Source organism: Ricinus communis, chromosome 8 (assembly GCF_019578655.1).
Source record: "Ricinus communis isolate WT05 ecotype wild-type chromosome 8, ASM1957865v1, whole genome shotgun sequence".
NCBI lineage: Eukaryota > Viridiplantae > Streptophyta > Magnoliopsida > Malpighiales > Euphorbiaceae > Ricinus > Ricinus communis.
The window spans coordinates 11932712-11955057 of NC_063263.1; the positions used below are offsets into that span (position 1 = coordinate 11932712).

At 34.4% G+C, this 22346-nt stretch overlaps 4 protein-coding genes across 12 annotated transcripts; all 4 read right to left on the bottom strand.

Annotated features, from left to right (window-relative positions):
- Positions 1–496: 496 nt before the first annotated feature.
- LOC8273066 lies at positions 497–3073 on the bottom strand. Its single transcript, XM_002512755.4, is given in 3 exon segments — positions 497–839; positions 1992–2287; positions 2290–3073. Coding segments are annotated over 2 exon segments (909 nt in total). The 5' UTR covers positions 2906–3073; the 3' UTR covers positions 497–839; positions 1992–1994.
- Positions 3074–4586: 1513 nt separating this feature from the next.
- Positions 4587–8345, bottom strand: LOC8273067 (syntaxin-22). Of its 4 annotated transcripts, none has more exons than XR_007216969.1 (8): positions 7873–8345; positions 7677–7770; positions 7356–7495; positions 7178–7249; positions 6643–6800; positions 6428–6528; positions 6193–6311; positions 4587–4945 (listed from the first exon to the last, which is right to left on the bottom strand). XR_007216969.1 is itself a non-coding variant. In XM_015715507.3 (7 exons), exons 1-7 carry the CDS (start codon positions 8058–8060, stop codon positions 4880–4882), a joined length of 819 nt encoding a protein of 272 aa, XP_015570993.1. In that variant the 5' UTR covers positions 8061–8320; the 3' UTR covers positions 4587–4879. The 4 variants fall into 4 exon arrangements, 2 of the variants coding, with proteins under 2 accessions (XP_015570993.1, XP_048233874.1); XR_007216970.1 differs by having other exon boundaries at positions 6193–6319; positions 7873–8341; XM_015715507.3 differs by lacking the exon at positions 6193–6311 and having other exon boundaries at positions 7873–8320.
- Positions 8346–8488: 143 nt separating this feature from the next.
- On the bottom strand, positions 8489–17269 carry LOC8273068 (ATP-dependent DNA helicase At3g02060, chloroplastic). Of its 3 annotated transcripts, XM_015715433.3 has the most exons (15): positions 16469–17269; positions 15753–15978; positions 15181–15426; positions 14540–14674; positions 13908–14032; positions 13241–13380; positions 12847–12917; positions 12209–12370; positions 11649–11735; positions 11382–11555; positions 11046–11090; positions 10155–10511; positions 9353–9698; positions 9048–9280; positions 8489–8693 (listed from the first exon to the last, which is right to left on the bottom strand). In XM_015715433.3, exons 1-13 carry the CDS (start codon positions 17074–17076, stop codon positions 9597–9599), a joined length of 2478 nt encoding a protein of 825 aa, XP_015570919.1. In that variant the 5' UTR covers positions 17077–17269; the 3' UTR covers positions 8489–8693; positions 9048–9280; positions 9353–9596. The 3 variants fall into 3 exon arrangements, with proteins under 3 accessions (XP_015570919.1, XP_015570918.1, XP_048233873.1); XM_015715432.3 differs by lacking the exon at positions 8489–8693 and having other exon boundaries at positions 8849–9280; XM_048377916.1 differs by lacking the exon at positions 8489–8693 and having other exon boundaries at positions 8849–9288.
- A 680-nt stretch (positions 17270–17949) lies between these two features.
- On the bottom strand, positions 17950–21966 carry LOC8273070 (non-specific lipid transfer protein GPI-anchored 30). 4 transcript variants are annotated; one of them, XM_048377547.1, is made up of 5 exons: positions 21733–21948; positions 20023–20222; positions 19784–19841; positions 18369–19685; positions 17950–18249 (listed from the first exon to the last, which is right to left on the bottom strand). In XM_048377547.1, the coding sequence occupies exons 4-5, from the start codon at positions 18691–18693 to the stop codon at positions 18128–18130; spliced, it is 447 nt and encodes a 148-aa protein (XP_048233504.1). In that variant the 5' UTR covers positions 18694–19685; positions 19784–19841; positions 20023–20222; positions 21733–21948; the 3' UTR covers positions 17950–18127. The 4 variants fall into 4 exon arrangements, with proteins under 4 accessions (XP_048233504.1, XP_025011979.2, XP_015570921.2 ...); XM_025156211.2 differs by lacking the exon at positions 17950–18249 and having other exon boundaries at positions 19118–19685; positions 21827–21966; XM_015715435.3 differs by lacking the exon at positions 17950–18249 and having other exon boundaries at positions 19118–19685; positions 21752–21928.
- Between the last annotated feature and the right edge of the window lie 380 nt (positions 21967–22346).

Below are 22346 nucleotides of genomic sequence, written 5' to 3' on the forward strand. Positions count from 1 at the left end.
ACTAGGAAGGGCCATTCGTCTATGTGACGCGGGAGACCGGTGGTAAAGTCAGTCCTTTAGCCTTGCTATAATCATGCCCCTTGGCTAATTTAATAGTTCCAAATGAAACAAAACAAAATCTTAAATAACTTGCTAACTATTGTATTATCTTCTGCTTCAAAATCCCTGCATTCGATGCAAAAAAAACTTCCTGTTTGGTAGTAGTAGGCCTGAATCAGAGAGATTTTTTAGTACGGAAATCCTGCCTGCCTGCCTGCTGTTTCACAAATGTTCGCAATAAAGAAAATAGGAAAATATAGCAAGAACAGCCTCTTCTTCTTACCCCCAAATGACAAGAACAGCCTTGGTACTATTCTGCTGGAGGCTTCGTCTTTGGAATCGGTCAAAATCAGCAAGAATAAATCATTTCTTCCCAAACAACTATAACTACCCATTTGACAACTCTATACAATGTGGGGAGCAGGTAATGATCATTAAGTAAACTGCTACAGCAACAAATAAAAATAATGATGACATACTCTGGATACTACATCATATTTGATTAAATATCCTCCACCGGCCTCTTATTGTTAATGTTCGTATTACATCACCCAAGCAACACTGACTTCAAAGTTTACATACAGGGGTGTTCATGCAAAAAAATATGATTCGAATGCCTAGGTGGATAGATATATTCATCTACAAAATGCCATACTATATTCTTTCTTCCCTCATCAGTTGCTGCTACAACCACAAAGATCATACAGTCTCCCAATCTCCCACACGCTCAAATGGACTCATGACCCAAAGACCTGATTAACAAGTAATTCTGGATTTCTTCTGGTTATGGACAGTTAAAACTGAAAAATAAAAAATAAATTGCTAAAAGAAAAAGTTTGAAGTAATGGAGAATAGCAATCTCGCAATCAAAGTTAATAATTGCTTAAAACACGAGCAGAAGAAATGCATCACATCAAAAAGTTTGAAGTAAGAGGGAGAATCAACCAAATATCATAAGAAAGAACACATACTCCATCCCGAACCCTCAGAATATATAAAGGAATAATAAAAGAAAAGAGCAGCACAGCACAGCACAACACAACACCGTACAATGCATTAGATAAGGTAGTAAAATGTTAACAAATCGTGTGGCCATAGATATGTGAGACACAAAGGAAGTCGGACATAGGGCAACAGGACCTTCACAATGCCTTTAACAGACCCATAGATAATTGTGAAACAAAGAAAAACAAACTTGCACACCTGGACTTTAACAGAGTGAACTACATAACGTAGAGCAGATAAATAAATAATGTATGCACCCTCCATCGCCTGTGTTGGTGTGAAGGCATTTGGATATCATAAATGGCAGATTACCAATGGAACCCCAATTTGATGTGGTTTCAATTGCCTCAAGTAATTAGCAACACGAAAAAGCAAAATATTTCCCTTTGCAATGACCAATGACTAAAAAGATGAGCAGTCTGTTTGAGAACCAAAAAGAAAAGCTGCTCATTTATTCATTTGTGATACACCATCAGGTTGAGATTCCATACAAATGGCATAGAACAGAGGCATTCAAAGTACATTGAGATATAAATTCCACTAAATTTAAGTCATATACAAAAGTGTATCAAGGGTAGACCAGGCAATGTCATTATACACAAATTGGATGGTTGTACGGTGAAGCAAGTGAAGCAATACGCCCATTCATCATCATCGCGGAACACAGAGCAAAAATTGCATTTAACAAATACAAATCAAAACTCAAACAAGATGTGCCCTTCCGGCATATTTTCTGTCATTTTTAAGCTAAAAAAGAAAAAAGGCACAAGTGATGCTAAAAGATCAACATGAAAAAAAATCCTAATCGATTAAGTTAAACAAGATTTCAGTGATAATATAAATCTCTAAAAAACCAAGTGATACATTAACTCCTCATATGATTAATCATAACAAAAAAGAATTAAAAAAAAAAAAAGAGAACAACGGGAAAGCAAAGAAAAGCACACCGATCAAGCCTGAGTGCCGGTCAAAGCCTTCATCTGAATATGATTAGAATCAGCAGCAGTACTAGTAGTAGTAGGTAGAGCTTCATAAGACCCCAATCTTCTAACCCCACCAACACTCTTAGCTACAACACCATAAATAACCATAACAATAACAATGACAAACATAACATGAATCACAAACATCAGATCCAAAATCGCGACGGCGCGTAACTTAGACTCTTCTAGATCACACTTAGTAGACCCCTCAATACCATTCACCACATCCAATAACCTATGACAACCTTCCGGAATAAAACATAAAGCGAAAGCCCGGTCTGAAGAGCCCAAAGACCTAACAAACAAAACGCACCGCCTAATCCAACATCAGCAATAAAAACCCTAGGTTTAAACGCCAAAATCAAACATAAGAAACCGAGAACAAACGAAATTCGCGCGAAAATCGTATCGCATTTTGCTTCTATATCAGAAGTCTGGACTGCAGAGGCGGAAGAAGCTACAGAGTACTGTAAAAAGAGAAGAGCGGAGCCAATAGCGAAGAAGAGATCCGGCGGCAGAGGGAGGAGAGAGGTAGTTTCCGATAAAAGAAGAGCGAGCGAGAGAATGAGAAAGAGGAAGATGAGTGACGCCGATTGGAGAGAAGTGAAGCGGTGCACGGGCGTGCGGCCTTTTAAGAGAGGGTCAGAGTCGGAGGAGATAATGGTTTGGTGAGTGAAGGAAATGAGGAGGCAAAGGATTAGGAGGTAGAGCTGGAGGTGTTTGAAGCGAGAGGAGGAGGAAAAAGGGAGAGGATGGTAGGGTTTGGCGATGTAAGATTGGGGAGATTTGAGGTAGTTACGAGTTGCGAAGATTAGACGGTAAAGTCCCAGTGAGATTAGGGATGCTGATGAGAATAGTTGGTAAGTTAAGGATGTCATCTTTTATGGCGGTGGCTGCGGCGGTCGTTATGAGTTTTTTGGGGACATTTCATTTGAGTCAGAGAGAGGTAGTTTTTTCCAGTAAGCAGAAGTGACGACGATTATGACAAGTTTGATCCGTGGACTTTTACTTCCATGATGGATACGAATCATACGATATCCGCTTCTCACCCAAAAATAACCCCTGCTATTATTTTATTTACTCTAATTCATTTTTACCATTTTGTCCTCACTATTATTTATTTATTCTTTTTTCTTAATAGTATCCAAATTGAAATTTTAACGTGGAAAGACATAGGGGTGACACGGAAAATGATCCCTCTAGTTTTTTTCTTTTTTTTTAAAAGAAAAGAAAAGAAAAATATCAAATCCATGTACCAAACATGGCTAATTGAATTAGGTGAGTCTCCAATCAAATTGATTGATTATGTTAAAATGTCGATATGGCATCATTCTTTTATATTTGATGATGAGAAAGTTGCACTGCAACAGTTTACAAATTGAGCTGCACTAAAAAATTTATTTGCAGTTATATATTTGAAATTAAATAAAATCTATCATTATAAAAATTATAATTTAATTTTTAATTTTACTGATCAAACAATAAAAATTAGAAATAATATATGTAAATATTTTATTTATACTATACAAATAAAATTAATGAGATAAAATGATATTATAATAAGATAATATATATATTTTTTAAAATTATATATATAAATACTATATTAAAAATATTTATTTTAAATGAGATTTAAAATATTTATAATTTATTATAATAGAAAAAGTAAATATGATAATTTATTATAATCGACCCGGTAGCTTCACTGATAATGTAACTAGCTTGGGATTCAAAATATAAAAAGCAAGAATATCTTTCAATCGGGTATATTGATATATGTACATACCAAAAATGATAAGTTTCAAGAATAAACTTAAGAATGAGATTATCAAATCTCATTAATCTTAAAAAAGAGAAATTCTTAAAGAAAAAAAATGCATATATAGTAATACAATTATTGTTAGCAGTAGATCTAATTAAAATACAAACCGCATTTATTAAGCAGGCTTCAAAGGAATAATATTTTCAAATATGTCAAAAAATAATTAATTTTTTTTTAATTCAAATTCAGATGGTGTTAAAGTACAAATTAGGTGTCCAAACCTACAAATTTTGGATGAATTACCTAGTATATGGACAGATCTAATCAAGGCCAATTGTGACTTCTTCATTTTAATGATCGAAACTGCAAGTTTAATCGAGCCAAACCAAGTCAATACCATATTCAAATGCTCAACTTAGTCAAACTTTTTTTCTTTCATATAAATATAATAGTGTATTCAATATTCCACTAAGCTTAATGGGCTAGCAAGCTGCTATAATCGAGTATAATACTTGAACTCGATGCAACTCAGTAATGAGTACTCGAGTTCTACCTTGACTTGTGAGCTGAACTCAACTAGCTCCCGTGTGTAGGCTTGACTAATTTACACCCCTAACCACAACTGCCCAACTGAGAGCCTCTGATGGCAAGACGCAACATATTTGTGTTGCACTAAAATTGGAGATTCAAACAACCCAAACGGTCAATACAGTCTCAAGACCTAAAATTGTCCCCAAAAGAGTGAAGAAGTTGATGTTGCCTTCTCTTAATAAAGACATCGTTAGCACACAAGAAAATGCATTCTGGTCCAATCAGATTTATTTTCTCTCCAAAGATAAAATACAAACAATCAAATACATGTATAGAGGGACAGTTACTCATAGAACCAAACCAAAAAAGGCCAAAAATGGAGAAAAAAGGAATAAGAAAAAAGAGACCAGCAATCCACTCTGCTACTTGTGAATTAGATGAAATAAATTAAAACTAAAAGAATAAGGACTATCAGAATTACAATAAGATAGAGATCACAGGACAGACAAAAAAATTGTACTGGAAAAGCACACCAGAGCTCCGTATATATACTTGCTCGCTATATAATGAGGATGAGAAGAAAGATAACCACCGCCAATACAAAAATTCCTAGTAGCCACCAACACTGCAAAGAATAGACAGCATTACTAAGGCAAGTTTCAATTCTTAACAGAAAGGAAATAGCATTACAACAAAGCCACAGATAGTATCCATATGGCTTTCATGATGTATAAAATTCAAGTATGCTTATTTTCTAAAATTGTCAACCTTTCTCCTCATCTCTCATCCATTAATTTTCCTTTCTACCTCCTTTCTTTTAAACTCCATTCCATTTTTTCCCTCTTTTTTCCTCTCTTAATGAAAGAAGGTTGTTTAAGTGTATGGGAAGCCTTGCTACGTTGCTTCATTCATCATTTGCCATGTTCATCTTGAAATGCTAATTCAGTTTTCCTTCTTTGAATGGTATTATTGCATCCGTGCTAGTTGCCCCAGTGTGGTGAAGCCACACGAGAATCAATCATAAAAGAGGCACAAAACCATGAAGTTTATAATTTGATATTCATCTTAGAAACCTTATAAATGTTACAAGGCAAAAAGGAAGAAGAGAGAATTTGAAGAAGATAGGGATAGACCAATCTAAATAAGGCAATATCAAATGGAAACAAGGGTATTGAAGAAAAATCTGAGAAGGGAAATATTTAATAGATAGATTATTGTTCAATTTCATTGGACTTTGATGAATGACAACACAGGGCACTCCTTTTATGGGCATCAATGCAGCTACATAAAAACAAACAGATTAAATAACATTCTGATGCGAAACATATAATTAAAACATTGTAGTCACTGAGCTACTAATTGAAACTAGATGACCACGATCCTAGTAACCATAAGGTATTGTAATGATACAATCTATAACCATATTGCTACCCTTATTGATATGCCATTCATCATCAACAATGCATACAACTATTGGCAAGTGATTGAGTCCTTGCAGACTGTCTCCCAGCTAACAACGTAAGAAGATTATTCCTCTTTGATCTCAAAGTTAGTGTAGTCTATAGCTTTCCTTCAGTTCAATCTTATCCACTTGCACAGTTTAACCAATCCCACTTCAAACAAAAGATCAAGATTCAACAAAATCTAACGAAGTATGATGAACTGCCATCATTCATATCGTTTTGAAGCTCCTCTGAAATAAGTTATTAACAAGAAGATTTATTTTGTGATGGTTTCTCTAAAATGTTCAAATTTTTACCCTGCCTTCGTAAGTATTTTCCACTTTATATTTTTGCACAAGTACTATTGCACAAAAGGGATAGCCTATGCATCTTGACCAAGATGGTAGATAATATGTTTTCTTTGCAATACCTTGATTTATCGCAATTCTTTTATCCCCGATAAAGCTATTTAAAAGCATCAAGAGATCATCATGGTTGCTTGCGGAAATTAAGGGCATGGTAAACTGCACACAATCTTAGATGATTGCTCTGAACTCCTTAAAATATAGCAAGAGACAACTATAAGCACTGATCATTTATGTGAAAAATCAGCTTGTCTAGTATCCTTTAAGACAAATATTTGTTTTTAAAGATTGGCTACGTACCCACGAGGTTCTGGATTTCACACTTTTCGAAGCCTTAGCTAGCTGAACTTTTGCTTGGGATGTTGCAGCAGCAGAAGAATCGATGTTGGATTGGATATCATCTGCAACATATTCATCACAAATGCATGAGAGATATGAAAAGGTCCACATAAGTCTCAAGCATAGTTTTGCTTATAAAAGAAAACAATTTATCTTGAAGGTATTGAACAACTTACCAATAACAACCCCCTGCTCATGAACTAGAACAGCAAGATCCTTAAATATGTCATTTACTTGTCCAATTTGTTCTTGTATTTCTCTAATACCCTGATCCCTTTCATCAATTACAGCCTCATTGAATGCAATTTCATTATCCAACAGCAATACCTCCTGCCTGTATGTTTCGGACAATGAAACCAATCATAAATGAACAGAAATGGATGTGACTAAGGTGATATACCACATGACCACAAGCTTCCAACAAAAGCGATGATCAGACTGTTATCATATGAAATTTGTTTCTCTTTTTTTTTGGGGGGATTCAGGGGACCAGAATGTGTTTAAGAATATAAGATTCACAAAACAATTGAAAGAGGTACAAGACAGCATTGCCTTGCTGCGAAGAGGGAAACATCAAAGAAAACATAGAACCACAAATAACAGAAATGGACGGTTGTTGACAACACAAACCATGCACAACTTAACTCATCCCATAACTTAATTGACATTGTAGACATCGAGTCAAGTAATCAAAATAAATAATACACATGCCTTTTCTGTTCCATAAGAAAAGGATGTGCATCCTGAACCAAGCTAGGTGCGTCATATTCACCAGAGCCAGACCTGTATCCAGAAACAACAAAATAAGGAATTTACAATCAACAAAACAGCCAAATGCTTCAAGGAGAAGAAGAGGATATATAAATAAAAGCGTAAATCAGGAAAATACGCAGCAGCAGGAGGCAAAGAAGGAAGAGAAGGTGAATAAGTGGATTCACGCTCAGAGGCAAGCTGTTGAACTTTCTGAAATTCTTGTAATGTAGTTTGGAAGTCCCTAGCTAACTTTGCATCTTCGATTTTCTTACTTGCCTATCACAACAAAGAGAATTACAATTTCTCAAAAACAGCATTTCTATTCACAACAACAAAAAATAAGTAAATTAATTAATCAATTAAGCTTACTTACATCAACATTAGCTTGATGATCATAATCACTAACAGCGTTAAAATTACATTTCTAATTTCACAGCAAAAAATAAAGTTTACTTACATTAACGTTAGCTTGATGATCAGATTCACTAACAGCTTTAAGCTTAGCTGACGTGTCCTTAACTAACTGCAAAATTCTCTGTCTCGTATTATGCCTGATATTAATTGAATAATGAACACCTCTCAATTAACTTCACTCTAATTAAGCGACTAATACAAGTTCAAAATAATTTTTTTTTCTTAAAAAAAAGACGAACAGCTTCTGGCGATGCTCGGGAGTGTCTTTAGCGGTGCCGATGCTGTCGACGAGACGGCGGAAGCCGGCGACAGCGGTGTTGATTTGGAAAATACCGGCAGCAACCGCTTGCGATGGGCTTCTGGACATTGCAGAAGCAGAGGAAGAGGAGGAGGGTCTCTTCCCGCTTTGAAGATCCTGGAAGCTCATTTTTCAGCCGCTGATCTTGATCCGCCGGGAAAAGATACCGATGACAAGAGGAATAAAACTAAAAACCTAAGGATCAGAGAGAAAGTAAGAGTGGTAGTTGAAGCTATCACTCATTAAAACAAGAAAAAGCTTTTTTTTTTTTTTTTTTCTGTTGATTGATTAAGGAATTGATCTCAGTTTAAAGTAATTGATTTAAGAAGTAATTAATTACCAACATATTGTATTCGTACGGGGTGCAACGGTTGTAAAGGAATTATATAAAGTTGGTTGCGGGACCCTTTCAAGACTAATGAGAGAGGCGAGGACGCGGCGGGAAACCAAGGGAAAGGGACTTCTAATAATAATATTAATCAGCAGCCGCATACATAACTTTTTAATTCTCTTTTTAATATATATAAAGCAAATTATTTCTTTCAAAATGTCCAATGTCTACTGGTGATTTTAAAATTTAATTTAAATGGAAAATCAAGAGCAAACCATGGCCCGTTGGTACAATTTTTTACATATTTAATAATCTCGATACAAATAAATAAATAAATAATTATAATACAAGTGAAAAAGAAAAGAAACTTCCAAACAAGCCGGCTATAGAAAAAACATGGCCTTCGCATCAGTCGTGTCTCCCATTCATACCTGAGCCAGCAAACAAAACAATACCTTAAAAAAAGTAGAAGGTGGTGGCCATCATAACTCTACTGCATCCCTTATCATGCCCACACCAATCAGCCAACTTCTTGGAAATTGTCTAAAATGTCTAATGCACAAGAAAATTCTCCAAACACCAAAAGGAAGAAAAAAAAAATGACATACATATCAAACAGATGCTAAAGTGGTAATGATTACAGTCAGTAGTTCTTTCCTCCTCAACATTTCCATTTGTGAAGGAAAATAAAGACATTCTAATCAGTAATCAGCATCAACTATTTGCAGCATACAGTACATTCTTTTTCACTATTTAATTTTTTGGCATTTCTGTAATCTACATACATGTAAAGCAAGTATATTCCAGCTGGATTCTGCAAATCATCGTCGCTAAGCTTGTTATCGATAATGATGGTACAAAAAGAAAAATATTATTAGATTTGATCTTGGTTATACTGTGAAAATGTGCATGACTTGTCATTCATCTATGCAGTCTTCTACGAGAGGATACTTCCTCTCCGAAGTAGAAATACGACTTAAACAGCCGCCACCTTTGCACCATTGCAGTCTTATGTAACCTGCAAAGCTAGAGCTCCCTTGGTCAGTAAGTGCTGATGACTGGGATAAAACAAACAACTTCTGTTTCTTACCTTCAAATATTACACCTGCATAGTCCTAATCAGCTACCACCGATACGTGTTTGTTTGGAGCTTGGTTTTGATCGTCGATGACATTGCATGGACTTTAAAAGGGCACTTGAGACCAGGAAGGTGAATGAATGCAAAGCATTGCAATTGGAGATGCATAGTTTCCTTCTTTATGATCACTCTGTGCAGTCTTTGATTAGCTTAGAAATGGAATATCAGAAACAAACAGCTGATTCTGTACAGTAAACTAATATTTTATTAGGGCAGGGAGGCTAGCATGAAGTTCCGCCAAGCACTGAAAGATCCAGTTTAGTAGTTGTTCTCTTGGTAGCTCTAGAAGAAGTTCGGCCTGTTTAGATAATTAACAAAAGAGAAGTATAAGATATTAGAAAACAACCTTTACACGCCAAAGAACATCAATAAGGTCAGGTGTGTTGACATCAGTGATCTTCAATCAGTAGATGTCAAGAAAGCCAATCAGAGAAATGATCCCTCCATTTCACCGTAACAAACATATGATCCAAAGCACAAGAAAAAAAAAAAAAAAAAAAGAAGCTCTATTGATATTGGTGGTTTGAATGTGGGGCTTTGGGCTTGATAATTTAACTTGTATACTTCTTGGAACCATTGTCCTGAATTGTAACTTTGAGGTTGCAGTTTCCATTTCTCAACTTCTCATGGCATGTCTTATGCAATGCAATGGATCCAAGTCCATTAGTAATTATCACCTCCTTACATGAAGGAGAAATCAATCAAAAAAATTAGCATTGCCTATCAGTCATGCAAAGAAATCATACAGAATTACCTTTATTTGGTCTCCATCAAATTCCAGAGAGTTTCGATGAACATCTGATGTCATTGAATCTATCATCAGCTTAAAAACCTTTTTACTTAAATTTGTTTTCATGCCAACCATCTTTCCTGAAGCATAAATTCTTCTTATCCCAAGATCTGCTGCCATTCTCCTTACATAAAGCTTCTTCAACAGAATTTCCATGGAGTATGGCTCCTTTCCATATTGGCGGCGCAGACTCTCTGTAAATTGCATCAAGCTCCAAATATCTTTCTCCGCAGCCTTCTCAGCTTGACTAATAATTTCCATAGGGTTCTCTAGGTAATTTATGTAATCAGAAGGAAGATGAGGGTTCACATTTAAATCAATCTGACATTGAGAGGAAACCATGATTACTAAAAAATCAATGCCAAACTTATCATAACTACTAGGTTGGATTTTGCACATTCATCAACAATGGAAGTTGATGGTTCATGTGAAATCAAGATAATCTTTTGGTAGTTCCCAATCAAAGATCCTAACACTAATATAGATGTATGATGTAAATCATATAATATTTATAAAATATACTCCCTACGTCTAAAAAGGTTAGTCATGTTTTCCTTTTTGGTCCGTCCCAAATTATAGTCCACTTTCCTTTTCTTTAATTGTTAGTTTAGTAAGTAATTGACAAATATACCTTCATTAATTAACATAGATATTATTACATGCAATTAATTTTCACACTTTATATTTTGAAATTGTAGTTTTTATAGAAAGTTTAATAAGGGTATTTTAGAGTGATAAAATTTAATGACATTAACTAAAAGAATCTGAATTTCTTAATTCGTGTGTAAATTAAAAGTAAACTATCTTTTGAAACGGAGAGAATTCTGATTGTACATATTCCCACAAGTAACAAACCTGTACAGACTGATAAGAAACAGCGACTACACGATGTTCTTCAACCTGAAACCAAAATATAAGATGATTATGGGAAGTAACAGTCAAAACATAGAAGCATGATAACTGAAACTGATGAGACTAGAAGCTCGGTCGCTGATTTCGCTAGCCATCTTTCTAGGTTCAGAAAAAGTATCCAATATTAACCTGCCTTATCTGTCCATTTACTATTAGCACATAACAAAGACTGGAAACAACTAAGGATTCAATGAGTAAAAGAAATCCAAAATATAAAATTCCACAAGCTTCTTGCTCATGAACTTGTCAAAATGTAATAAAGTTGATCATAAGTATTACCTTAGATAAACTCTCAAAAAGCATTTCAAAGAAGAGATCAATGCCTACATTCCCAACATCCCCAGTCTGTTGCTCGCCAAAGATGGTTCCAAAGCCTCTTATACCCATGTCTCTCTCTGCAAGTTGGAAACCTTGGCCAAGTTCTTTGCACTCCTCAAGAGCTTTGAGCCTCTCCTGAAGAGTTGAAAGATACGAGCTTTATTTTATAAATTGAACAGTATGGTCGGAAGACCAACTTTGTAAAAGGTTCTCAAATGTACAACATACCAATGCTTGATCAGACAGCAGTGACTTATCAGGGTAAAATAAGTGTGCATAAGCTTCCTTATCTGCCCGGCCTACTCTTCCGCGTAACTATTGTGACAACATTGAAGAGAGAAAATAAGATAAGAATACTGCAAAGCATCCAGTTTCTTGTCTCCTCAATCAAAATCACGCAAATCACATAATCAAATAGATACAGTAGGTAATGCAGAAAATTATTTAATTTCACATATATGTGTCTTCCTTGCATAGATACAAAGATAAATGGCTAACAGAGAGAAGAGTGAAAGTGAAGGGTCTGAGACATGCAACATAAAAATCCAATAACCAAGTTTTTCTTCCATAGAAAAGCAGAAGACTTGTCAAAATAAACTTCAGGGAAATCTTCAAAAGGTAAATAGAAGCAGCAAAACACCAAAAGAATACCTCATGTAAGATGAGTTGCATAAACATATTTGAGATGTGAAGAAAAAAATTTCAGAGAAGTTTCCAATAGTATTCTTTTATCATGTATTCACAGGAAAGTTGAAGAAAAAAAAGGAAGAAAATGGAGATAGTATAACCTGATACAACTGTGCTAGGCCAAAGTGTTGAATATCCTGAATTATAATGGTGTTTGCATTTTGGATGTCAAGTCCACTTTCCACTATGTTTGTGCATATGAGAATCTTAATTTCACCTTGTACAAATTTCTCCATGGTCTCCTCAAGCTGCTTTGAATATTGCTGCACAAAGAAAAGCATGCAGAATGTCAGAAACCAAAAAAGGAAGTACAATGAAAAGTAACTACACTAGATAAGCAATATGAGAAGCTGAGAACAAATGAAAGTTCATAAAATAGCATTAATATAGATATAGATGTAGAATTGTAGAGGTCCTAAGGCATGATTCTTAAATGTTTTGTTGCTGGCTTATATGAAAATGATTCCTCGAATTCATGAAGTTAATATTTTCTAACGAATGTAAACATATAAAAGAGGAAAAATCAAGTGAAAAACATATGATTGAAGACAAATTAAAACCAATGCAAACCCAATGAAGAAAAATTACATGAATACTTAAACTTAATTTCACAAAACTTCCAGTTACATCAGTCTTGAAACTAAACGTTGAAATGGAAACTTTTATGTCAGAGGGCATACTTTAGAAGTCCACATGCAAACAGTAGCCTGTTACCAGCACAGCATTTGGGTAATTATACCTTTCCATGCGCAATAGCTTTTTCAACCTTTGGAAATGACTGTTCAAGAAAATCCATAACTTCTTCAAGCCCTGACAGCCAAGAAAGAAAGTAAAACTCATATCATATAAATGAGAATAAACCAACTTTTTAGATGTCTAATAGGACAAAATAACATAAAATAAACCACTTAATTGGTTGTCATATGAGGTTCGTTTGTAACTTCAATAAAATCTCTTTCTCTAGTTTACCAGATAAATTAGCTGAATTTAATTTGTGAATATTCAGGAAAAAAGAAGACTTCTACAGCCTGATATTAAATCATTTATGCATCAAAAGGGAGGCGGAAAAAAACTAGAATGCTATGGATATTGCCCATGCTTAAGTGTTACAAATAAAAAATGGCATATGGTACCTTTTATGAGAGGCAAGACATAAAATACTTGGCCATCACGGTCGAGCTCATATTTAATTGCTGATATTACTTTTTCTTTGCTGTATGCAGAAAGAAAGGTCTTTACAGGAACTCTTTCTGGAGGTGCAGTTGAAATTAAACTGAAAAGAATAAGTTCATTTTTATGTTACAAAATAGGATTGATGCATCATTGGTTTGAATACACTCCTTAATCACATGCTGACAATCTCTTCATAGGAAATCAACATGATAATGCCTTTCACAATATAACCCAGCATACTGTTGATTTTATGTCATCTATATGATCAACCTTTCAACAATGTACATTTCTAACTCAAGAGTCAAGGTATTAATTAAAGAATAATCACGCACATGCAATTCAATATATGTACTAATTTTTTACAGTCCATTATATTTCACAATTTCCACGATTCCTTGTGAATTGCCAAAAGAAAACCACACTCATCATCCAAAACTAAAGAAAATTGGTCATATTTTTCGAAGAATATGCTTTGCATATGAAAGAAAACTGTCTTTCGAATACTGGCCTTGAATTTTACGATGCATACTCACTAATCATAACATCGGCATCTGGATCCAGGATCCACTGCAGTAGTAAGGCCAAGTAAATTACCATTCATATACACATTTATCCCATGCATCTTACCTCGCATCACGAAATCCGGTCAATGCTAAATAAAGTGTCCGAGGTATAGGTGTTGCAGAAAGAGTAAGGACATCAACTGAAGTCTTGAAAGAAGCAATCTTCTCCTTTTGTTTAACACCAAACCTCTATAAAAGAAAGAAACATAACACAAGCAAGTCAGAGCATAGTGGCAGGCATGATACCCAATAGCTATTTCAGTATGGTTTAAGAATAAGGAGAAGAGATTTTTAGAGAGCTTTTAAAATCGCGCTTTCTTTACAGTAATTCCCTTCAGCCTTCTCAAAATATCAAAGCTGCATAACATTTTTTCAGTTCTAAGAGTATTATTGCTTCCCTAAAGATACGTGGCCAAATCAGATGAATTTATACATAGAAGGCACCAATTTGTATATGCACAAGCTCTCACGGATTTCTTGTCCTATTGCATACAGGATACTACCCGTCCGTACCTTTTAATATAATTTCTCTTTTAGTTTTATCAAGAGAAAAAAGAAAGAAAGATATCCATCAATTTCAGAATAAACATTAATTTTATATTTCCGTGCACAGTGCAAACAGTTTAAATGAAGAACATGCAGACCATGAGGTGAATGTTTATTGCAGATAACAGAAATATCAGATTGGTGGCTAACCTGTTCTTCATCAACGACAAGAAGGCCAAGATTATTATAAACAACACGACTTCCAAGAAGTGAGTGTGTCCCCACAACAATGTTCAAATCGCCCTGCTTAATCATCTCGTAGTACATCTCTTTTACTGATTGGGTCTGCATATAGTAACAGGTTTAAAATGTTAAAACCACAAAACTCATAAGTTCTTCTATCACTGTTTTTTAAACTCATAAGATATTCTATCACTGTTTTTCAAACTCATAAGTTATTCTATCACTTCTTTCATATTAAGACTATGCCGCAGGGCCGACCTCTTCAATGAACTAATCAATAGAATATGAAGATAATTTTTTTTTTTTTTGAATTCACCTTCAAGCTAACTGTTTGCCATCAGTATATAATTACAAGGGTAATGATAGAATTAATGACTCACTGGATGAATAGTTATGAAGTGATTAATAAATTTTTATTTTTTTTTTGCGGGATTTGCCATCACTTCAATCACTTATGTTTCTATTTTATGAATATTTAATTAGTCATTACAGCATTATTTATGTAATGGCAAATTTTACCATTCATTTTTCTTAATTACAAATATGCATAGAAAAGAACTCCTAATAGGCACTACATTAAAATAGAACAAGAAATAAAGAAAAGATACCTGAAACCGACTCAGAAGTCCAACCTTGATATTGGAATACTTGGAAAACCTCTCTGAGATAACTTCAAAATGTTGTTTGGCTAAAACAATTGTTGGTGCTAAAACCATAGCTTGCTTTCCTGCTGAGACCACACAAAAGATGGCACGTAAAGCAACTTCTGTTTTACCAAATCCAACATCCCCACAGATTAATCGATCCATTGGAGTTTCTCTCTCAGTCAAATCCTTCTCAACATCATTGAAAGCCTGGAACAAATGACTAATTTAGGAGAGGAGATTAAATACGAAAAAAGACAAAGGAAATGAAATTGAAAACAAACATCAATAACTCCAGCATCTTATTATTGAATTATGTCCCCTAATGTCATCTGAAAAAGAAAAAATTCCCTGAATTTTGTTAAAGCTACAGCTAAGGCCTCCCATCCCTTTAACAAATACAGAATAAACATAAAAGTAAATATTTCAACAATCCAACCATAAGCACCTAGATAACTTAAACAAGAAAAAGACAGTAGAATCCATTGGTAATTTTAACTATAAATAGAATAAAAATTCCAAAACTCTATTGATACCTGAAATTGGTCTGGTGTGGGCTCATAAGGAAATTGAGCAGTAAATTCAGCCATGACAGGACTTTTTGGGTAGGGAGGTCTTCTTTGTTTTAGCCTATGTAAATACAACTCCATTAAGTCGACAACCATTTTCTGAATTGCAATCTTTCCTTTCGTCTTTCTTTTCTCCCATGTACTAGTATCATTCAATTTGTTCAATGTCCGAGGCCTTTTCTTTTCATTTGGCCTGGAACAACAATGAATTATGAAATAATGAACCATATTTCAAAATTATCACAAGAATTTTGTAGGGTTGCAGCATTATATAAAGACGCAAAACAATAATTTTTTTTTTTTTTTAGAATTCCTGTGATTGTCCAATCAATAACCTTCCCGTTTTTTTTACTAGAAAATGCATTGATGATTTTCCTTCCTCCTCCTCCATAGCTAAATATTCAAAGAAGACGTACATACAGTCAAATGGATGTGCTTGAGAAGGAAAGCTAAAGCTTTAAACTTTGACATGAACAAGAAGTTAACACGCTACTATCATAACTAACAAACAAGAATATGTACAAGCAGAACATTTTTTCATCTTCCTCCTCCCTAGTTAAAGCCCCCACTTTTAATCAATTGAGAACCAACAAAGGCATAGAAGGAGTGGCAAAGCGATAAGCTTTGATATCAAAAAGGAAGCTAACGTTGAAATTCGATAACCAATAAGCAAGAAAACTTACAAACTATATCGATAAAGCATTTTTGAAGCCTGCTTAACAGGAAGTTTAGCCATACCATCAGCATACTCAATAAAAACATACTCAATTGGCTCAGTAGAACTCTTAGAAACATCAAACTTAATCCCAACAAACCTCCCAACTCCAACTTTCTTATGCACAACATAGTCCCCAGAATTAAGCAAATACGGGTCAACCCTATAACTAAAACCACCCTTTCCTTTCCCTTGTTTCTCTCCTTTCAACTTCTGCAATCCTCTCTGCTGCTGCTCTTTGACCATTTTTATATACTTATCAGCCTCTTTTGAGTCAAGTATAGGCGTAGAGGAGGCTTCTCTTTTGCTGTAATCGCGAAAAATCCTCTCGTTGAGGACTGAAATGGAGTCTTGTTCAGTGTCGACATTGTCTTTTCGAGGCCTGAATCGGGTGGTGGTGGTGGTAATAGGAGTAGAAACTGAAGTGGCTCGCGCGAAGATTGAGAGACTGTGATTGTGAATGTATTTGTGCTTGTAAAGAAAAGAGCGTCGTTTGATGTTGAAGAGATTAGAGAGGTCAGGAGTGGTGGAGTTGAGTTTGAAGATAAGAGGGGTAGAAATGTCGAGAGATGCCATTAATTTTCAACAAGACAAAGAGGAGATAATATGATGGAGGACTGAGTTTTCAGCTGAATTCAAGACATTTTGCTACGGTGGCCGTGGCCGTGGCCGTGGCGGTGGTGGTGGTGGAGAAATGGATAATCTGTAATAACTGAAGGTTTTAGAAGGGTTTTAGAGAGAGAGAGAGGAAAGTTTGATATTTCGCGGAAAAGGGCAATAAAACGTGTGGAAGAATGAAGATATACGTCACACAGATATGAGACATACCAGTCTTTTTTCATTCTCAATTTGTTTACAAATTACAATTTCACTTTTCTCACTACTAAAATGTTTTCTTTCTTTCATCTCTCTCATTAACAACAAAAAGAAAGAAAGAAAGAAAGAATGATAAACTTTCACTGATAATAATATACAATAAACCTTTCAATTTTTACAACCAGATCGCTTCGTTGTTGCCAATAAATAATCCATTGTTAAACTACTAGTTTAATCATTAGAGATTTATATAGAAGAATATGCATCTCTTATACAGTATCCTATGAAATGGACAAATACATATTTATATTCTCAAATGCATCTTTATATTCTTTAATTTTAATTATTTAATTAGTTCAACACTCTAATTTTTTTACATAATTTATTAATATCTAAAATTTTTTATATTTTAATATTTTTTGATATATATACTTTTATTTAATATGTATATAATAAAAAATTTAAATTATATATTAAATTAAATTAAAAGTTAAATATTTAAATATTAAAAAAATAAAATTCAAATATGTATTAAATTAAATTAAAATTAATCATATAAATTTAAAAACATAAATATATATTTGTCCAAAATAACATGCAACTTTGGAATTCGTATTTACTGTTAAACCTATAGGCAACAAAAATCAGACAGTACTTTTTATTTATGATCAAACAACTACAGATGCACATCTTTGATTCGATTGAAGAAAAATGTTTGTATATTATCAGAATACTTGGGAAATTAATAAATGAAAGAGTAAGCAAGATCTCCATCACAAAATCAAAACTATCTGTCCATTATCATGCTGTTTTACACACAAAAAATCTGAACAACAATGGAAAAAGCTGCAGCAGCCACCATCATCATGCTCCAAGAAGGGAACAGCAACAATCCTGAAGAATTATCAACAGAGGTCTTGGTATTAGGAGAACCTGTTACAAATCACCAATAAGTATATTTACAAGGGGTTAATTTAAATCTTTAATTTAAAAATAAAAAATAAAATAAAAAATAAAAACAAAAATGAGCAATTAAGGAGACAATTTCTTACCAGTAATGCAAGAGATAGGATTAACATGGAGTCCACATCTACCAGGCAATTGTTGAGCTTCAGTAACGTTAATACCAGCCTGCTCAGCTTGATCACTGCCTTCATTGCTTATCATAGAACACAGGCATTCTGGGTCTGATTTTATCACATTTTCTAGAGGCTCACAGCAAGTATCAGGCACATCTTTTGTTCCATTTAGGTAATTCAGGCAAGGAACAAGCTGGTTTATGCATGAAGTGTCCTGACCATTTCCCTTCTGCACCAAAATGGCCACCACTAGTACTAATGCAACAATCCCACATCTGCTTGCGGAAAACTTTGCCATATCTTTGTTTTGTTTATGTTACTAGAGATACATTTATGTATGCATATATGTATGTATATATATACTGTAAGTGAAAAGGAGAGGGATGTTTGAATATGAAATGTTGCTTTCTGGGAGTTGGTAATCCACCTGCTAACTTCTTGGTTGACCAATATGTTTTGAGGGCAGTAATGGCTGTTGGATAGGTGAAGCTACTTCTTTAAGAAAATTGATGCTTATTATGTGATGACTGTATTAAGAAATGAGAAATACCCAAACCCTATGACCATATTCCATGTTGGAGATTATGCAAACTTACGCTGCACCGTCTATTGCTGATACGGCCTGTAGATTGGGTGGATTCTGGTTGTGGCTAGGCTACCAACTGAACAGTGTCCAAGTTTCCATGAATTTTGCATAAATAAACAGATTCAATCTAGAAATCTGCCCCTCCAAATTGGTGAGAATCATGAAAATTTGATTGCAAACGATCAGCACTGATCTAGACCAAGAAAGTCTACTCACAATTTTTATATACAAATGTCAACCCTCTGTATGTACATTTCCTAATTTTTGCTCTCATACCAAATCCTACTTCTGTCTACAGAAACCAGGAAGTCCAAAAATAAGATCTACAAGACTGCAATTTGGCACCCACATCATGAAATAGAATTGAATTGGGGACAGAATTTGAGAACACCTAAACTACCAAGAATTTGCAGGTGCTAGCATTATTGAGAAGTCCCAATTTGGCACCCACACCAAGACTTGGAACCGCCAGAATCAAAATCTTCAATCCTTATGGTTTGTTTCTCTTCAGAAGTCCCATGACAAGAAACTTTCACCCCCGAATGATGATCAGTCATGGAGTTTCCAAATGTGGGCTTTTTAACTAGGTTTTGGTGAATAAACTTTACATCATAGACTAGTGGATTACTTGTACGCACTGGGGGCGAACAGCTGAGTAAACCCATGTAGCTGCTGTTATCATCCAATCGGTATTCCAAATCATCCTGAAATTGTACAAGAGAAAAGAAAAATGATAACACACATGACAGAACAGAGACATTGACAGAACTACAACTTTAGAAGAATCAAGGAAAAGGTCTACCTTCATCAAAAATGAGTTTAAAATGTTATGCAGGTTGTCTTTAGGGGGAGGCAAGTTCCTGTTGTTGAGAGTGTTAGAGTAAGTTAATCAAAGCCCAATTTTGAAGCAAATACAAATTCCGTATTGAGCTCGGAACCAAACCGGCATATACATTATTATGAGCCGGAATAATATTTGTTAACATACACAAATATCCAGAAAAAGAGAGAAAAAAAAGGACTCAAGTAAAGAAAATCAACCTTATAGGCCTACAGCAAGATCTGTTGCAGACATCTACAAGATGAGGTTCTAGGCAAGTGAATTCCTTTACCCTAACTTCCGGTAGATGTGCAGGCTCCTGCTCGTTACATTTATAACTGGAGGCACCACTCAAGACTTTTTCCAATGAAATTTGCTCTAATTGAAAGATTCCTGAGTTAGCTTTCATTGCAACTGACAGCTGAAAATAAAAGGAGCAACTGTGTATGAGTAGACAAGCAATAAGAAATAAGACGCAATTGTCGTGAACGAAAGTAACATGGCATAAAAAAATATTCTAAAATTGTTCAGCAACAGATCAACATAAAACAAAGGAAGAAAGAAGAACCAGATTGCAAATTTAGCATTAATGCAGCAAATTCTCAAAACCAAATTTGACATTTAGAACTCAAGTCACTGAATCAGTAAATAAATTGGCAGCCCAAGCTGAACATTGAAACAAATTATATGCAGACTTCAGAGTGAGCAACTGATAAACTTCAATTTACTTTTAGACCCAAGTAAAAGACCAGCTATAAGACTGACCCTTCTTGGATGACAAATCTTCCTCTCATGCTGACATTGAATGATTTATTAATGTCATCTGATAATTTGTTGAAAGGAAAGCACATTCAGTGTAAATAGCCAAGATTTTGTCAGCCGTTATGACATGATAATCAAACTCCATGATAGAAACTCCTGAAACCATTTATGCAACATGATTTTAAAGGAGGACATGGACTATTATGGTGCAGTTTCAACACCATAATGGTGATCCTACAGGCCCACATTATCAAACATAGAACACTTCTGAGTAACTAGCAATACATGCAGTTGCTAGCCAGTTACTGCAGACAAATGAATTATCTTTACCTTAAAGACACCTGCACAGCTAAAGCAACTAGCTCAAAACTGAAGAGTAATTTTTGCATACGGAATAAATGGCAAAAGAAAAAAGGAATCCTACAACGCACTTTATTTTATCAAAATGACTAGTGAGTCATTCATGTCTTCACTTTCACTCCTGCAAATTGCCTAAGACCACACCAAAAATTTTCCCAATAATATATAATTTGCAACAAACCCTGCTAGTATTTAATTGTAAGTATCAATTTCTGATAAACCCTATAACTACTTATTTCATCTATCTAACAAGCAGTGACTCATCCAAAGACATTTCTTAAATTCCAAAATCCTATCAAGTGCCGTTTGGAAATTGAAAATACTAAATTTCAATCCAATTTTGTCAATTCTCATGTTTGGAAAGATCATATTTGAAGGCATTTTGAAAGAAATGAAAATCATGCCATAAATCCATAATTTGGCCACAATTCAATTCAAAAAAAAAATGCTAGACTTAAATTTAACTGAATTCTATGTAGTCAATTCAATTCTTTCACTTTTCTAAACTCTAAATTTTTTTATAAGAAAAATAAAGAAAAAAGGAATGAAATAAAATCATATCAAAAAGTGACATGAGTTTGCAAACTTCTTGCACATTCCAGGCAAACACTATTACTATCTATTTTCTCAGATGCTGCAAAAGAAATCATCTTCACATTATTTAATTGATTGAATCAACAAATCATCGAAACCAAAAAACCATAAAAGAACAGATCAAACGAAAAAATCTTATAGCATTATGATATGGCATTTGGCGCGCGCGGGGGGGCGGGGTGGGGAGGGACAGATATGGATTATGAATCATTAACTGTAATAATGAGAAATCACTTTGAAGATATGTAGATTCAAAATTGCGCAAGGCGGAGAAGAGTAAGGACGTCGCTGAACGCTGCCGTTTCTTACATTCTGCACTGTCGTCGTCGTCGTCGTAGCCTCTTCGGTCTATCCGCCAAAAGAGGCTTTGCGTTGCGCGGCTTTTTAATTAGCATGAAAAGGATAATTACATCTTTGGCATCTGTAATTTTTAAAATCTTACATTCTGGTGTCTTAATATTTTTTTCTTACAATTAGGTATTTAAATCTATAAATCACCATCCCTTCAATTTAATATATTTTACTAATTTCTTTCGATTATTTAATTTATTTTAAATAGTAAAAATATTTATGAATAAAAAATAATAAAAATATTTAAATATCCATCTTCTCTTTTTAACTTCCTCCTTCTTCCTTTCCGCCTACACCTGCTCTTTGTTTTTTTTTTTTTCTTTTCTACTCTTTTTTTAATTCCCATTAGTGGCAAATAACAATGCAAAATACTTGGATTTTGTGTTTTACTATAAATGAAGAAATTGATCAAATGTGAATACTGGATGAGTTAATTATAATGGTCCAATTTTTATTTTAGCTTTTGGAGTTTGAGGAA

Coding starts and splice junctions, on each gene's coding strand:
- LOC8273067 (XM_015715507.3), bottom strand. CDS start 8,060: ATGAGCTTCCAGGATCTTCAAAGCGGGAAGAGACCCTCCTCCTCTTCC. Junction 7,496..7,676: donor ATCATCAAGCTAACGTTAAT/GTAAGTAAACTT, acceptor TTGTTGTGATAG/GCAAGTAAGAAAATCGAAGA. Junction 7,250..7,355: donor TCTTTGCCTCCTGCTGCTGC/GTATTTTCCTGA, acceptor TTCTGGATACAG/GTCTGGCTCTGGTGAATATG.
- LOC8273068 (XM_015715433.3), bottom strand. CDS start 17,076: ATGGCATCTCTCGACATTTCTACCCCTCTTATCTTCAAACTCAACTCC. Junction 14,675..15,180: donor GACTTCTGAGTCGGTTTCAG/GTATCTTTTCTT, acceptor TACTATATGCAG/ACCCAATCAGTAAAAGAGAT. Junction 12,371..12,846: donor AAGCTATTGCGCATGGAAAG/GTATAATTACCC, acceptor TTCTTTGTGCAG/CAATATTCAAAGCAGCTTGA.
- LOC8273070 (XM_025156211.2), bottom strand. CDS start 20,210: ATGAAAGCTAACTCAGGAATCTTTCAATTAGAGCAAATTTCATTGGAA. Junction 19,842..20,022: donor TCTTGCTGTAGGCCTATAAG/GTTGATTTTCTT, acceptor TCTCAACAACAG/GAACTTGCCTCCCCCTAAAG. Junction 19,686..19,783: donor TAAACTCATTTTTGATGAAG/GTAGACCTTTTC, acceptor GTACAATTTCAG/GATGATTTGGAATACCGATT.